Source organism: Electrona antarctica, assembly GCF_951216825.1.
Source record: "Electrona antarctica genome assembly, contig: scaffold_84, whole genome shotgun sequence".
Taxonomy (NCBI): domain Eukaryota; kingdom Metazoa; phylum Chordata; class Actinopteri; order Myctophiformes; family Myctophidae; genus Electrona; species Electrona antarctica.
In genome coordinates, this window is record NW_027637919.1 from 271112 (window position 1) to 287756 (window position 16645).

The 16645-nt window shown below is 43.3% G+C and overlaps 1 protein-coding gene across 1 annotated transcript in view; it reads right to left on the reverse strand.

Moving 5' to 3' along the window:
• The window catches only part of LOC306918571 (uncharacterized protein), a gene marked incomplete at both ends in the record, with an annotated part of 81582 nt that extends 74126 nt beyond the window's left edge, over positions 1 to 7456 (reverse strand). Inside the window, 2 exons of the mRNA XM_079531464.1 lie at positions 6180 to 6515; positions 7069 to 7456. Coding sequence (XP_079387590.1) covers positions 6180 to 6515; positions 7069 to 7456 — 724 coding nt within the window. The remainder of the gene's footprint in view (positions 1 to 6179; positions 6516 to 7068) is intronic.
• Positions 7457 to 16645: the final 9189 nt, after the last annotated feature.

Here is a 16645-nt window from a genome sequence, read left to right on the forward strand (position 1 = left end):
GCGGGTGATCTAAAGGTCAGAGGTCAAAAGTCAGAACACGAAAGTTGTTCGGCATGAGGAGACACATATGTCTATCAAAGTGTCATTGCCAACGGTCAAACGGTTCATGACATATGCACGTTCAAAGTTTGCAAGTTTGCAAGTTTTGCATCAATTGAGTGCTATAGCGCCACCATTTGGCCAATCGTGATGGGCTTCGCATAGTAAAGTGACATAAGCATATGTGTGTATTAGAGGCAGAAGAATAATTTTCACTAACCAGCAATTTTCATTGGCTCATAAAAACTTATTTTTTTCACTTAACAAAAATGTGATAAGATTATTTGTCCGTATAGGTCCAAAGTTCACGTGTAGAAGTTTTCGTGCATTTTGAGCAAAGATTCTGGGAGGAGTTACATTTGAACTGTTTTTCATATAATTCAAAATGGCGGGTGATCTAAAGGTCAGAGGTCAAAAGTCAGAACAAGAAAGTTGTTCGGCATGAGGAGACACATATGTGTATCAAAGTGTCATTGCCAACGGTCAAACGGTTCATGAGATATGCACGTTCAAAGTTTGCAAGTTTGCACGTTTTGCATCAATTGAGTGCTATAGCGCCACCATTTGGCCAATCATGATGGGCTTCGCATAGTCACCGTTTGGCATGGTCCTCTATCATGTTGACAAGTTTTGCGAAAACCGACTGCACGGTTCAGTCAGAACAGCTATTTTTGGCGGAAGGAGAAGGAGAAGAAGTACTGATCATATAATTCAAAATGGCGGGTGATCTAAAGGTCAGAGGTCAAAAGTCAGAACACGAAAGTTGTTCAGCATGAGGAGACGCATATGGGTATCAAAGTGTCATTGCCAACGGTCAAACGGTTCATGAGCTACGCACGTTCAAAGTTAGCATTTTCAATTGAGCGCTATAGTGCCACCATTTGGCCAATCGTCTTGGGCTTCGCAAATTCACCGTTTGGCATGGCCCTCTACCAGATTACCGCGTTTCGGAAAACCGACTGCACCATTCAGTCAGAACAGCTATTTTTGGCGGAAGGAGGAGAAGAAGAAAAATAAACACAAAAACAATAAGTTACCAAAGTCACTACGTGACTTCTTGGTCCCTAATTAATTGTTACTGCAGCAGAGCCATAAGAGGATTGCTCCACATTCTTTCAGTAACATAGAACCAGCTCTGTGTGAAGAAACAACAAGAAAAACTGTTTTCCAAAATACTATTTGTCTTCCAAAACACAAACTGCCACCCACCCCCTAAAATTATTGCAAACAGTCTTCATAATTAGTACACAAGCCTTCACATCTTGTCTTTTACAAGTATAATACCGCACACCCTGTACGCACACCCCAACTTTAGTCAAGTCAAGTCAATTTTATTTATATAGCACATTTAAAAACAACAGCAGTTGACCCAAAGTGCTTTCCAGAGAACAGGTAGACCGTAGTCTATCACATTGCAATAGTAGAACAAACAAACAACAACAAAAACAATGAACAACAATAAACAATAAAATAAAATAAAATATGTGTGGAAGATTATTCCAAAGTGTATAATAGATTTGAAGGGGGGACTGCAATGAGTTTGAGAGTGGAGGATCTGAGTGTCCTGGTGGTAGGGGGAGCAGTTATTAGTTCAGAAATATAGGAAGGGGCAAGGCCGTTTAGGGATTTAAATACAGGACCCTCTGTAGGCGGGAGATGGCGGAGTGGACTTTAGAAGACAGTGGTGGGGTTTCTGTACAGGACTGGTCAAGGCCTAACAACAAATTAGTATATTGTCAAATCCTCAAAGTCTCATATCCAATTGTGCTCTATTGTTCTCATTTAATCGCTTATCTATATTTACAGTGAAATCCCATTGTGTAATGTGTAGGCCTGTGTGCAGAAACATGTGTCATAGTGTAATAAGGCATTATTAATTCATGGTAATGCTGCGTTCACATGGGCAGATGCAAGTAGATACAGTCTACCATTCATTGTCAATGGAAGCCAGCATGAAGATACAAAGATGCATCTGACGTTTGTGGCTGCTGCGAAAGCTACAAAGCTACACAATGAAGCGGAGCTGGGTTCAACTTCCGGATGCAAAGGTACATAATCTGTAGCTGCAATGACACACGTGATATATACACCGACACCGACTTTTGTCATCAGGGGCGTCAATATAGCTGGGGGGTGGAGCCGGGGGAAAGTTCAGAGTTCTCCCAACCGGAATAAACAGTGAAGTGTTGGGTTTTCAAACACAGATGCTTTAAATACTACTAATTTAAAAGTAGGCGTCATGGCTTGCCAGATCACAGGCACAGATCCTTGTTGCCACTCGACAAGGAACGCTACTTTAGAAAATGAAACAAGCTAGAGGCCGATTGTAATGTTTTTCTTGACTGCATGGGCATGATCCAGCACAACACAATGGACTGATATATTCACTATATGGTAAGAGACACTTTTCTATAGATATGATCACTGAAACTTATCATAATATATACATTTTAAAAAGCCATTAATTCATCAATGATGTTTTAGTGAATTCCAAGTAGACTACCGACACCATTCGTTTCGACCGCACAACGATGGCTCCGTGCCAAGTTCCAACTGTCTCTAAACTACTTAGAATTCACTACAATGTGTTCTATAAACATTATTGATGACTTAATGGCTGTTGGTTTTTGATATTACGTTAAGTTTAATTGATCATATCTATAGAGTGTCTCTACCAGGCGAGTAAACACTGCGCCGCGGTAACACAATGTTTTGTAACATGGAGGGAGAGGGAGATCGATGTCCGATTTCAGTGGTGGTTATGCTTGTGCAACTTGACGCTGCAATAAAGTATAATTAGATAAGGATACTCTGACTATAAACCACTTGAACCCCAGGACACCAGCATTAACAAAAAATCTACAAACAACGCGTCGCAGCGCGCGGTGAGCTCATGGTAGCCCTGGCCTGGACTGAAGTGTTTTACACAAATGTTCCGATTACAAATATAAAGTGCTCACCCCAGGACCATAGATGTTACAATTCTGCTAGTTCGGGAATAAGTACCGGTATCTTCCGTATTGTTCAATAAAAAGCTGTTTAATCAGTTTATGGCCATGCGCCCCTATCGGTTGGTGCATTATAACTCTGATAAAATGGTCACCGATCGGATAAAAACGCTTTTTATTGAACAATGCGGAAGACACGGGTGCTATTACCCACCCGACGAGGATTGTAACATCCGTGGCTCTGGGGCGAGCACTTTATATTTGAAATCTGAACATGTATGTAGACGTTAACGTTCTAAATGGGAAAAGTGCATAAAACAGGTTGAAGTTCCGCCATGACAGACGAGCGCCATGTGAACCATGGCTAAATCGTCTCGTATACGTAGTCAACTTTCCGAGGGCGAGTGTTCCAGATGTCTTTCTGATGGATTTTTCTTGGCTGTCAATATTTCTATCATCCAACACATCGCTCTGAACGTGATCCAAAGGATCATACGCTATTATAACTCTATGGGGAAGACCATTTTTTTTACCCCGGGCTAAAACCAGATGTGACATTTGTGGGTGTTCCTGTCTACGATCGTGTCAATGTATACTATTCTATGCTATACATATGTAGGCTACTATGAAGTGCTAAGACTACATACAATGCAATTCTAGTGCTGTCTACATAACATGCTATAAGTATGTATCAGATGCTATTGATGGATATTTTATAGACATGGACACGTATATCAATCAGTTGATATTTTAATAGACAGTTGACACACAGTGTCAGTTTGCACAGGACAGAACTGTAAGTTGAGACATGCAATACTGTGGTGACTAACACAGAGTAAAAACGGCTTAGAGTTATTTACAATCAGTCCGTAAAAACAAAGCCTTTTGTTAAGAATGCTGCCAGGCACCCCAGGGGGTCTGGGTGCTGTTTCTAATCTTGGTAACATCTCAAACTGCTAACCAACAGCTGTGTGTGTGTGTGTGGCAGAGGGCTCCTGCTCTCTGCTCCACAACTGATACAATGTATTTGTGCTTAATCATTTAGACTGGTTAACAATATAGTTTTTAGACTGGTTAACAATATAGTTTGAACTATTTCATTACATGTGTTCGGCATACTTCATATATAGTATAGATATTGAATTAGTCCTATTTGGTATAAAACATATAGTTCGTTATATGAGCTACATGTCATGTCCCTCCTACTCCAACCGGACAGTCCTGTGAGAGTATACAATTTGATTGGCTCCCATAAAAGCGGAGGTAGGTTGTTGTTTCCAGGGAGGCGGGGACTTAGAAGTTAGTAAATACGTTGACGCTGTGGAACTGCGGAGAGTCCACACAGATTAGCTTACGATGTGACTACTGTCCGCGGGGCATTCTGCCCGTGGTGCCTTGTACTGAGTTATTCTGTTCAATAAACCTGATCAGAATATGACGACAACCTGCTTGACTCCTTTCTTCCACTCGACGACCATCACTGCTAAAACACATTTTGGGTAACATGGTGCATAAATATACATCACTATCCAAGTCTACAAAAGTGCTATCTAAGGGGGTAGGGTAAGTGCTACGGGCCATGATGGAGTCTGAAAAGGTGCATTCCATAGTTTTGGAGCCAGAAGGGGGAAGAGTTTGGGACGTGTGGAGCGTTGTCCCGGCGTTTTTAGTGAGGGTACTGCAGCTTCCCTGCGTTGGCTTAGCTTTGTACCTGAGAAACACCACAGGGTGAACCACCGCTATGTAACGCTCCACACAGATACAACACTGGATTGATGGAACAGGGAACCAGAAAAAAACACTAGAAGTAATGCGAAAAAACCCTGAACAAAATTAATGTGCATGTGAAGAGCCATGCAAAGTAAAAGACAGAGGCCAGGGAAGAGATGGTCACAGATACGATCAGGTTGAGATAGAAGAACTCGGAGGCGATCGTCCCACCAGCTCCATTCAGTATCAGCCACAGAACATAGCTGTTGATGGGGAGACCTAACCTGACTCCGCCAGATGGGGCAGCAGAGAGTACCCAGTGTACTCTCTGCTGCCCCATCTGGCGGAGTCAGGTTAGGGGAGACCCAGGATGAGCTTGATGGAGTTGATAGACGCCATATCATGGATGGACACTGAATCTTATATGATATTGTTTATTAATCTTCTCACATTGTTTATTACACAGACATGGAGAGCCCTGTGACTGAACAAACACTATTACAATGAGTATATCAGAATATAGAGCTTTAACCGCTTAACAAACAAACACACAATAGTCCCATGCTGAACACAGAGCCTAAAGTGATTTCACTTATACACCCATACAGGGCGCCACACCTGCTACATATGTGACCAAGGCCGAATCAGCCACACAGAATTTGGGCAGTAGAATATTCTTTATCGTTATTATTTTATAAGACATACAACCTTTAATTATTAGAGTGGCACCGTTTAAGGTGCTAGAGATATCAAAGTTGTACACCTCACTAGATAATCCTGGGACTACGCCAGCCGTCATTTATTTACAGAGAAACGGCAACTCTTTTATCATTATTACTCTTAGCTTCAGTTTGTTCAAGGACACACAGGTTCACGTTTTACCAGGTGAGAGAGCAACCATAAAAAGTGGAGAGAGACTGACACTGAATCATGAATCAGAAATATAACATAACTTCCCCTCTGCCAGTCGCTTTATACTGATACAAGTCAAGTTCTCAATAAACAAACTCCTCCTCTTCCGTTTCCCATCTGACAGCTGTCAGTTGCGGCCACTGACGTCATCATTAGTCCGTGGAACCGGAAGTCTGCTCACATATAGGATCATATATCCAATCGACAGTGGTAAGTAATATATATATAAGGAAGGATACTATAAGTCACTGATAGATATACAACACATAATAAGTATGCAAAACAATTAAAGGAACAACAACAACAAAATAAAAACCTATTCCTGACACCGGTCACACTCCTCCCAACTTTATCATGAGTAGTCCCTGCGATGGCCACTAATTGTCTCTATACCGGACTGGCGGGGTCCCTAAATTGGCCCTACTGGAACGTCGTGGCCCGGCAGCATCCACCGGGACCGGAAAGAATCCATAACACTGGGGCATCGGTGGGCTCTCTAACCGACCCGCCGGTTCTGGGTCTGGGCACACTGTAGGCTCCCTAGGAGCGACACATTTTTTAATGCATTACGATGGATTGTCCTCTCTGTTCCTCCCTTCTCAGGCCTGATACGGTACACCAACCCAGCCTCCCCCAGCTGTCCCAATATCACAAACGGTTCGGGGTCCCACCACGTTCCCAGCTTCCCTTGACCGTGCATGTTCCCATTCCGTACCCACACCCGTTCCCCAGGTAATAACTGCGTAATACCTGCTCGGCGGTCATAGACCTGTTTCCTTTGCTCCGCTGTCCCCCCCAGCCTCTGGCTCGCGGTCTGATAAGCGGTCGCCATCCGCTGTTGGTGGTCCTGGACCCAGTCTCCTATTCTCATCCGTTGTTGGGACGGCGGCACTCCTAGCTCAACATCTACAGGGCGCCGTAGATGGCGACCAAATATTAGCAAAGACGGGGCATAACCAGTGGCACTGTGAACTGTGTTATTGTAAGCATGAACTAGCTCAGGCAGATGCTCAGACCACCGATCCTGTTTATCATGATCCAGCGAACGCAACATATTCAGTAATGTCTGATTGAACCTCTCTACCCCCCCATTGCCAGCCGGATGATACGGGGTAGTGCGACTCTTAGTAACACCATACATATTACACAGTTGTTGCATTAAAGCAGACTCAAAGTTGGCCCCCCGGTCTGAATGGAACCGAGCCGGGCAGCCAAGCGGCTGTTTAACATTATTCCATAACACACGTACAGTGGTCTGCAGTCTGGTCGCGGGTGGGAATGGCCCAACTGTATTTAGTGAATAAATCAGTTACAACCAGAATATTTTGACATGTGTCAGTAGGCCGACCTAATGTGAGGAAATCAATGGCTAATATCTCTAAGGGGTATGACACTTCAAAGGGCTGCAGTGGGGCCTTGGGCTCTACTCTTTTATGCTGTAAATTGCAGGGGACACAACCCAGATGGAAACTATTCACCGCCCCCTCCATGCCTGGCCAGTAGAACCGCCGTCTCAACTGCGCCATTGTCCTCTCCACTCCAGCGTGGGCTACTGCCAGATGAACTCCTCTCCATACTTCTTCGCGTCGGGCCGCTGGACACACCGTCTGGAGATATTCTTCCTGCGTGCGTGAATCTGTCACACTGCGATATAGGACTCCGTCCTCGATCCGCAACCTCGTCCACTGGCGCAGCAGCTGTTGGGCTTCCCCGGACCAACTCCTCTTCTCCTCCGCCGTGGGTTGCCGCTTCTGTCCCACACACCTCTTTATCATTTTGATGTTGTTATCCCGGTCCTGTGCGTCCCTCCATTCCTCTCCATTAGGGGGTACGAGCTCTACCGCCATCACGGCTCCTCCAGGGTCCACAGGGTACCGGGAGAGCGCATCCGCATTCGCATTATTCTTCCCCGGCCGATATTTAATATCAAAAGTAAATGAAGCCAACTGCGCTGCCCAGCGTTGCTCAACCGCCCCTAGCCTCGCCGTCTGGAGGTGCGCTACTGGGTTATTGTCAGTAAATACAGTAAATTGCGTGCCGGTCAAATAATCCTTGAATTTCTCAGTTATAGCCCACTTTAAGGCTAGGAGTTCTAGCTTAAAGGAGCTATAATTTGCATCATTTTGTTCAGTGGGGTGTAGACTACGACTCGCATACGCAATCACCCGCTCCCGCCCCTCCTGAACCTGCGCTAACACGGCGCCCAACCCATGTAAACTGGCATCAGTATACACTACAGGTAGATTATAATCGGCATACGCTAGAACAGGGGCTTGTGTTAATGCTTTTTTTAGTTCCAGAAAGGATTTCTGACACTCGGGGGACCACTCAATACGGCACTGATGGGACTTAACATCATTAGGGATTCCGATTAGCAGATTATTTAGGGGTCTATCGGTCGCGGCAAAGGAGGACACGAACCGCCGGTAATAGCCAGCGAGGCCTAAAAACGCACGGACCTCTCGTACTGTCGTGGGGGTCGGCCAATCTTGTACGGCGGTCACTTTATCAGGATCTGGTCGCACTCCTCGTTGGTCTACTACATGGCCCAGAAATTTCACTTCTTGCTGCAGGAGCTTACATTTATCGAGGCGCAGTTTCAGTCCATGCTTTCCCAGTCGCTGAAACACACTGGCATGGTTCTGTAGATGAGAAGAATAGTCAGCGGAATATAATATAATATCGTCTAAATACACTAATAACGATTCAGCTAATTGGCCACTGAGGCACTGCTGCATTAGTCTCTGGAACGTAGCAGGGGCATTGCATAACCCAAACGGCATTCTATTGAATTCATACAAACCCAGCGGGGTAGTGAAGGCGGTCTTTTCTCGGTCGCGGGGGTCCATTCCCACCTGCCAATATCCACTGGCTAGATCATGGGTAGAGAACTACCGGGCCTTTGTCAAACTCGTGAGCGTCTCTTCGATGCAGGGTAGGGGGAACGCGTCTTTATGGGTCACTGCGTTGAGCTTGCGGTAGTCCACACAGAACCGCCAGCTGCCATCTTTCTTTTTCACTAACACAATAGGAGCGGCCCACGGACTGCGGCTCTCCCTAATGACTCCCTTCTCCATCATATCACTCAGCAGGATCTTAATCTCCTTATACATAGACGGCGATAACGGTCGGTGTCTCTCCCGAATGGGGGCGGCGTCAGCGGTGGGGATTTGGTGTTGTACGGCGTCCGTCTGCCCGAAGTCCTCGTCATGCGTCGCGAACACCTTCCTCCATTTTCCAAGCAGCCCTCATAGTTCTCTTCGCTGCGTCTCCGACAGGTCATCTCGCTCGGTCAGTCTCTGGATCTCTTGCGGCAGGGTTGGCACGGGCTCGTCCTCCTCTGTGCTCACCAGGTTCACTTCCACTTCTCCATCGTCTCCCATCATCAGGCTCAGGTCTCGGCGGCCACGGATGTCGGCCGCGTCCACTGGATAGAGTCTACCTAGCTTCTGATACCGTCCCACGAAGAGGTTGTAAGGGTGGGGGTTGCAGAGGCGCACGGGGACCCGACCCCCGCACACCGTCACCAGGGAGCGCGCGACCCCCATGGCAGTTTCGTCTGGCAGGGCCTCGATCATAGCCTCGTAGTGGGCTCCATGGGGACCCTTCCACGTACGGCCCCACACCACCACCTCACTCCTTGGGATACGGATCCGCTGATGACCCACTGGCCATACGTAGCCCAACGATCCATCCGCGTTGGTCACCGCCTCCACCCTCCGGCAGGTGGCAAACGCATCCTTCCATATTGCATGTTCCTGTTGTGAAGAGAAAACAGACCTCCCGGCTCCCCTAAACAGTGCATGCCAGCACGAGCCCACGACATTCATCCCTATTATCAACGGTTGTGTGCAATGTTCATCTTGTACGATTAAGACTCCTCTCCCTGGTACACTCACTCCCTCTATTTCGAGATCTAACACGGCATAGCCGGTGTAGGGAATATTAATACCGTTCGCCGCTCGTAACTTAAAGACAAGAGGCTTCCTACCCACTTTATCCTGGGAAAAATGCTGGTCAAATAGGCTCTCTCGCATTAACGTGACTTGGGATCCTGTGTCTAATAAGCCCCTCAAAGACACACCCTCTACTTTAACACTGATAGTTGGACTTTGTCCAATAAAAGCTTCATTGGCCCCTGATTCTGTATAAGGACACCCAACCCCTGTCTCCCGGACCTCGGCGACAGGGGACGCTAGTTTAACGCCGCCTGGTTAGCTGGACAGAAACGGATCATATGGCCTGATTGCTTGCATTGTCTACATATAGGTCTCCCATCTGCATCCCATTCATTTCTTTGATAAGGCACGTACCGATCTCTAGGTGGCGCGGCTCGTGGCTCTGAGGTGCGGCGGTGCGCCTCAGGGGAGCTTAGTTGCAGTAGCGGCTTGATTTCGCGCAACAGTTCCTGGGTCAGTCCTTTCATTTGTGTTTTAACGTCATCCATTATCTCTCTCTTTTTAAAGTCTCTCTCCAATCTGTGGTTTGTGGGGTATGGGAAACAGATGCAGGGTTAATAGCATGACAAGCGATTTCAGGTGTATTTGTACCTCCATGTTCTCTATCTAATGCCAGGGCCTCTGTACGTAGTTTCATAAAGTCCTCTTCAGGGTGTCGCCTCCGTAGCGCTTGTCCAAGTGGGCCATCGGACAGCCCACTCAGTAGTTGGTCTCGAAGAACGGCATCAGAGGGGGCGGTAGCTGGGTCGTGCCCCCGCAACCCACAAGAGAGCTCCCTAAGTCTCAGAATAAAGGTAGTAACACTTTCCCCGGACTGCTGGGTGCAGCCAAAAAACTGTGAACGTAGTTTTGAGGCGGACACCGATTCCCTATACAAAGCATCCAGATAATTAAAGATTTTTCCTGCCGTGTCCCGCTCTCCCTCATCCACCACCCTTATCTGTCGTTTAGCTTCCCCGGCTAGCGTACTCAACACAATGGCTACTTTCTTTGCCTCAGTTAGATCTTGAGTGCCCAATAACCCTTTAATCTGTTGTTTCCATTCTTTATATTTTTCCCTACCTTCTGTACCTTCGAACTTGGGCAACCATGGGGCACCTGAGTAGACCGGCATCATCATCATAGCAGCTAATATAAACAAAACAAAACAAAATTAATGTTCAGTCTCTCCTGTGGTTTGCTCTCTTCCTGTCCTGCCGACACTACGCCAAATATGTGACCAAGGCCGAATCAGCCACACAGAATTTGGGCAGTAGAATATTCTTTATCGTTATTATTTTATAAGACATACAACCTTTAATTATTAGAGTGGCACCGTTTAAGGTGCTAGAGATATCAAAGTTGTACACCTCACTAGATAATCCTGGGACTACGCCAGCCGTCATTTATTTACAGAGAAACGGCAACTCTTTTATCATTATTAATCTTAGCTTCAGTTTGTTCAAGGACACACAGGTTCACGTTTTACCAGGTGAGAGAGCAACCATAAAAAGTGGAGAGAGACTGACACTGAATCATGAATCAGAAATATAACATGTTTATTTTCCTATACATGGGGATCTCTAAAACACCCTTAAAATACAATCTTTAATAAATCTAAAATCCTGTAGCAAAACTAATTATATAACAAAATAACAAAATAACCAACTCCTTAAAACCATTCCATTACAAAAGTGCTGCTAAAGTGCGATGGGTTCAGACAGTTCTTTTGTTTCACAGAGAGAGAGTCCAATCAGTCCAACATCATATACGTCCCCTTCAATACATAATTTGGACCTGAAAGCACATAAGGTAGACGCCAGTTTTTCTGTTCCACCAACGAGTACAGCTCGCCTACGCCCCCGGACAGTAATGTAATCGACAGTAGTGCGGGATAGAACAATACTCACACACAACGGGCAGTTACCTGCCCGCCGATGTTGCTGGGTATCCGCACTCTGTAACACCACTCCTGGTCACTGGCTCGTACACGGCTAACAGGTAAGTCCTCCTGTCACCCTGGACACACTCCACAGAGCAGCACACACACCCAACCTTCCCCTCTGCCAGTCGCTTTATACTGATACAAGTCAAGTTCCCAATAAACAAACTCCTCCTCTTCCGTTCCCCATCTGACAGCTGTCAGTTGCGGCCACTGACGTCATCATTAGTCCGTGGAACCGGAAGTCTGCTCACATATAGGATCATATATCCAATCGACAGTGGTAAGTAATATATATATAAGGAAGGATACTATAAGTCACTGATAGATATACAACAGATAATAAGTATGCAAAACAATTAAAGGAACAACAACAAAAAAAGAAAAACCTATTCCTGACACCGGTCACACATACATATGTCTACATATGTCACTGATCATGTGCAGCAAATGATGTACAAATATAACCAAGTTCCCTAGTTGATTCATACAATGGGAAGCTCCAAGCAATGTCTCTCTTCACAGACAACTCCAGCCATGACAATAATTCCACAGTATTCGCATATATCCAACGGGTTACAGTAGTTTGTTGTTGTCTTCTATGTCTTCATAGTTGTTGTCAAAATGACAAACCCAAAACATCAAAGTAGAGCAGGGGACAACGACGTGAAGCACCGGACAAAGATTTATGTTCTGACAGTTCGTTTGTGCAAGGAGTCCAGTATTTATAGGTGGTGGGTTGATTGTAGCAGAGTTCACAGGTTTGTAATTGGCTGGGCTGATGAGAGTGGAACCAGGTGTGTAACTAGGACTGAGGGCTGCAATGGGAAGTGGGAGTCGCTGAAGTGGAAAGACAGACACAACTGGGCAGAGGGAGAGATACAGAAAGAGGGGAATAAACAGGCAGAGGGCCAGACCATGACAATACTAAACTTACGTACAATCATGTTTGCTTGTGCATATCACATTCTACGTTGCCTGTAGATGTCCCTATCATCAGATAGGTAATTTGTTAAATAATGGCTTGACGTACTTGACCTCACCACAAAACTTAAGGGCTGTACCAGACAGAAAAAAGACTGGAAATGACAGTTTACTCTCTTCCTTCACATCTTGTATACTACCGCACACCCTAAGTTGCAATGCAAGTTCAATTTGTTTCGACTTTAGAAGACAGTGGTGGGTCTTCTGTACAGGACTGGTCAAGGCCTAACAACAAATTAGTATATTGTCAAATCCTCAAAGTCTCATAGCAAATTGTGCTCTATTGTTCTCATTTAATCGCTTATCTATATTTACAGTGACATTCCATTGTGTAATGTGTAGGCCATGTGTCCATAGTGTAAGGCATTATTAATTCATGACCAGGATAAGTCAGGATAAATCAGGATACGTCATTATCCGTATAATAATCATATCCTATATCCATCATTACATTGCTATTAACAACAGAGACACAATACAGCAACAACTGTATTTGTGTATTGGTATTGTGGTGGGAACTTAATACTCATAACAGAGACATTAAGAAATAATCGAGGTAGAGAGTGAACTGAACCAATGTCACGTTTATTACAAGGAACATGGTCTGTACCAGTCCAGGGAGGTGCACGGATGCCAGCCTCCCTAGCTGTAGACCTGAGTCTCTCTTATACACAATGAACAAACACAAATACATTTGAAGTGTGGTCAGTGGTCAGTGGACATGGCCAAACATGGGTCTTGGGTAAGAATAGGTCATCTTGACAGGCAATCAACAGGTGGAAGCCTTGCTTCCTAAACTCTTTAAGGCAGTGTAGTATCTTCTCCCACTACATTCCGCCATTTTAAATATGTAAATTAAAATGCTAATATTAATTTATACCAAGGAACATGAGATACTATACTGTATGCAAATTTACTACAAAAAGATGACTTATATATGGACTATCTCCTAAAATAAGAAAGGTTTACATTCAAGTGTATTCAATGTCCACCCACATGATCATTTTCTTTTTATTACACACAACTTCTGATGGCTGGTAGGGGCGAAAACCCTTTTCCTTCTTATTGGGAAATTCCAACCTACGACCCTCGATTTGTCTTGAGCGATCACTCATAAGCCAGCACCAGGTGTAGTCTTTTTTCGTGGTTCTTTCCTCCACGCAAATGTTCTCCTCTCCTTATGTTTCTGTCACAAGTTGTGGCATGGCATTTTAGTCTTTTTTCCCCATGGTGGGCACGGTATTTAGTCTTTATCCGGCTCCCATCCCATCTGTCACTGGGGGGTGACTGCGGGGATTTAATGCGTGTGGGCCTTGTAGGGACGTCTGGAGTCTCTGGACGGACATGATGATGTGGCTTGGCTCTCATTGGTGTCACTGGCCCATGTGACATATTTATATGTCTGTCAGGTTTCTTAGAGGGAGAACAACTTGCAGGTAATTTTGTTCACTTGAATTATTTCCACCGTGGTTAAAAAGATGGTTTATACAGAATTAATTTCAATATTATTATTATTATTATTATTATTATTTTACATTAATTGTCTTCATATAACGCTAGACTGACGTCAATGTAATGCATGTGTGTATATTTACCCATCATACAAACCCAAATGTCCTTTCAGTGTTTTCTCCATTTTTTTTTGTTTTTTCCCTTGTTTAAACACATCTCTTGATATGTTTCTCTTAATTTATTGGATTTCAGAGCTGGAAAAAAACAAAACAGCACACTGCACCCTATTCTAAAACATTTGTTCTATACTTTTCCCCAGATGATAATACATAATTATGAATTTATTAAGATCTATCTTGATCACAGTTGATCACAATCTTTCACAGTCTGATTTCTGGTTAACTCCCTCTCTTATGGTTATTAACTACATTGACAGGTTACACATTATTGCATCTTGACACTGTATTTCATTAAACTAGTGCACTATCCTCCTGTCAATACAAATATTTCAATAATGTATGAGATCGTGTGGGAGTGAGTGGGTTCTTACCTTGTCGATGTAATGTCTATAGATACTAATTTTTTCCTTTGTAATGTCCTCCTGTAATTGCATCTCATCATAACACAACACTCTTCCTCGACGAGATATTCTAAGTTTTTAGTGAGTTAGTCAATATCGCCATATTAACCATGCCATGCACAATGGGAAAAGAAAATATTAATTAAATTGTCATTGATTGGTACACCATCCAGTCCTGGAACGTAGGAAAGAACAATTTTCATTAGAATGACTTCACCTAAAAATAACACTGTTGTACACAGTGATACCTTAAAACATTTTACTTACTTATAGGCCTACTCGATAAACATCACATTCCACACATACCCGGGCCATTCATTCTCCACACTTGCCACTGCGTAGGTCTCCATTCTACTTCGCTCCATATCACACCGAATCTGTGTAGTGGCCTAACCCATAGGTCGCCACTTGACCCCCGGCTCGGTCATAGACTCCGTAAATGGGAATCATTACAACGCTATAAACTGACTCAGCAAAGATCAATTTGTCAATGACCCCAGAGGGCCCCACCTGTCTTCTTAATGTACCCTAATAACTTGACAGGAGACCCAGCCTACTTTTAGCTGAATTTGCCTGCAGAAGTGTCCAGGTGCCACCGACACCAACAGGGTACAAAGATCAACTTGGTTGGTAGGGTGCTTCCTTTTACATGTGTCACAGACACTCTTGTTGTCACAATTTTTTAGACTATGCCCTCACTACAAATAGATCATACATGATGAATTATTTTGATCAATAACTTTAGTTACTTAAATACAGTATATGCTATCCTTTTCTCGCTAATCACTCAACTAACACTTACAAATACTTAAAATACTTACAAATACTTAAAATACCTACATTAAAAATGTTCCAATGCTTAAAATTAATTAAATTATGTCCAACTTAAACTATACTTAAACTATACATGTACCTACATTAAAAATGTTCCAATGCTTAAAATGAATTCAATTATGTCCAACTTAAACTATACTTAAACTATACATGTACCTACATTAAAAATGTTCCAATGCTTAAAATGAATTCAATTATGTCCAACTTAAACTATACTTAAACTATACATGTCCCCCCTCTGAGCACTTCTTTCGGATATAGATATAATTTATCCATAGAATTGCTCATAATTGCTAGAACCATCGCTTTACTTTAAACATTTTTAATATTACCTAAGCTATTTAACGGCATCAACATCCTATTAACACTATTTGTCGCTTTACTTTAAACATTTTTAATATTACCTAAGCTATTTTACACTATTTGTCACTTCCTCCTGCCAGTCTATCTATAATTGAAACAACGTGCTAGGTATGTTTTGTGCACGCAGATCTGCTATTTTTAAAAATCATTTTCTATCTTTCGGTAATTTTTTTTTCCCTAACTTCAAATAAAATGATCTCACATCTATAAAGAAATAAACTAAGGATAACCTAGAAATACTTAAATTTGGAAAAAAACACATCTAGGAATACATTTTGAAAAAACACACACTAAAAATAAACTTTCTCCGGTAAGTAGGAAGGCCGATTTAAGATTTGTGACCATTATAGTTAATCAAAATATAAAACATATTACAACAGTTAAATGGTTTTTAACTGTTAAATCTTGTTCATTGAAAATAGCTGATCCGCGGGTTCACTCAACTGATTTCTTAAAATAAAATGCTAGTATTTACATGACTCGTAACTTAAAATAGTATTTACATAATGTTCTCTTTGTTAAAATAGTATTTACATGACTCTGCTGTAGGTTCTCATTGTTAAAATAGTATGTACATGACTCTGCTGTTGATGGTTTACACTATTATTGATATATTTATTGATATATAAATAAACACCATGATCAACTAGACATTCAAATTGAACCTCATAGCTTATCATACAAATGCGTATGCGTCTTAATTAATTGACCAGTATGCTTGCTGCTTGATTGTTTGATGGAAAGTCCAGACAATAAAAATCCTTCCTTCTAAAGTCCTCCTCCGGCACAGAATTGCATGGACAAGTCCCTGTCTGACACAAGGATGCCGGCTGGAAGCGACAACTGTTTATGCCCCTTTTTGGGATATTACAAGCCATATTCTATGTACAAAGATGAAGCTCGCACTTTCAACACTGGTAGTGTTGCTAACAGTAATGAAAAC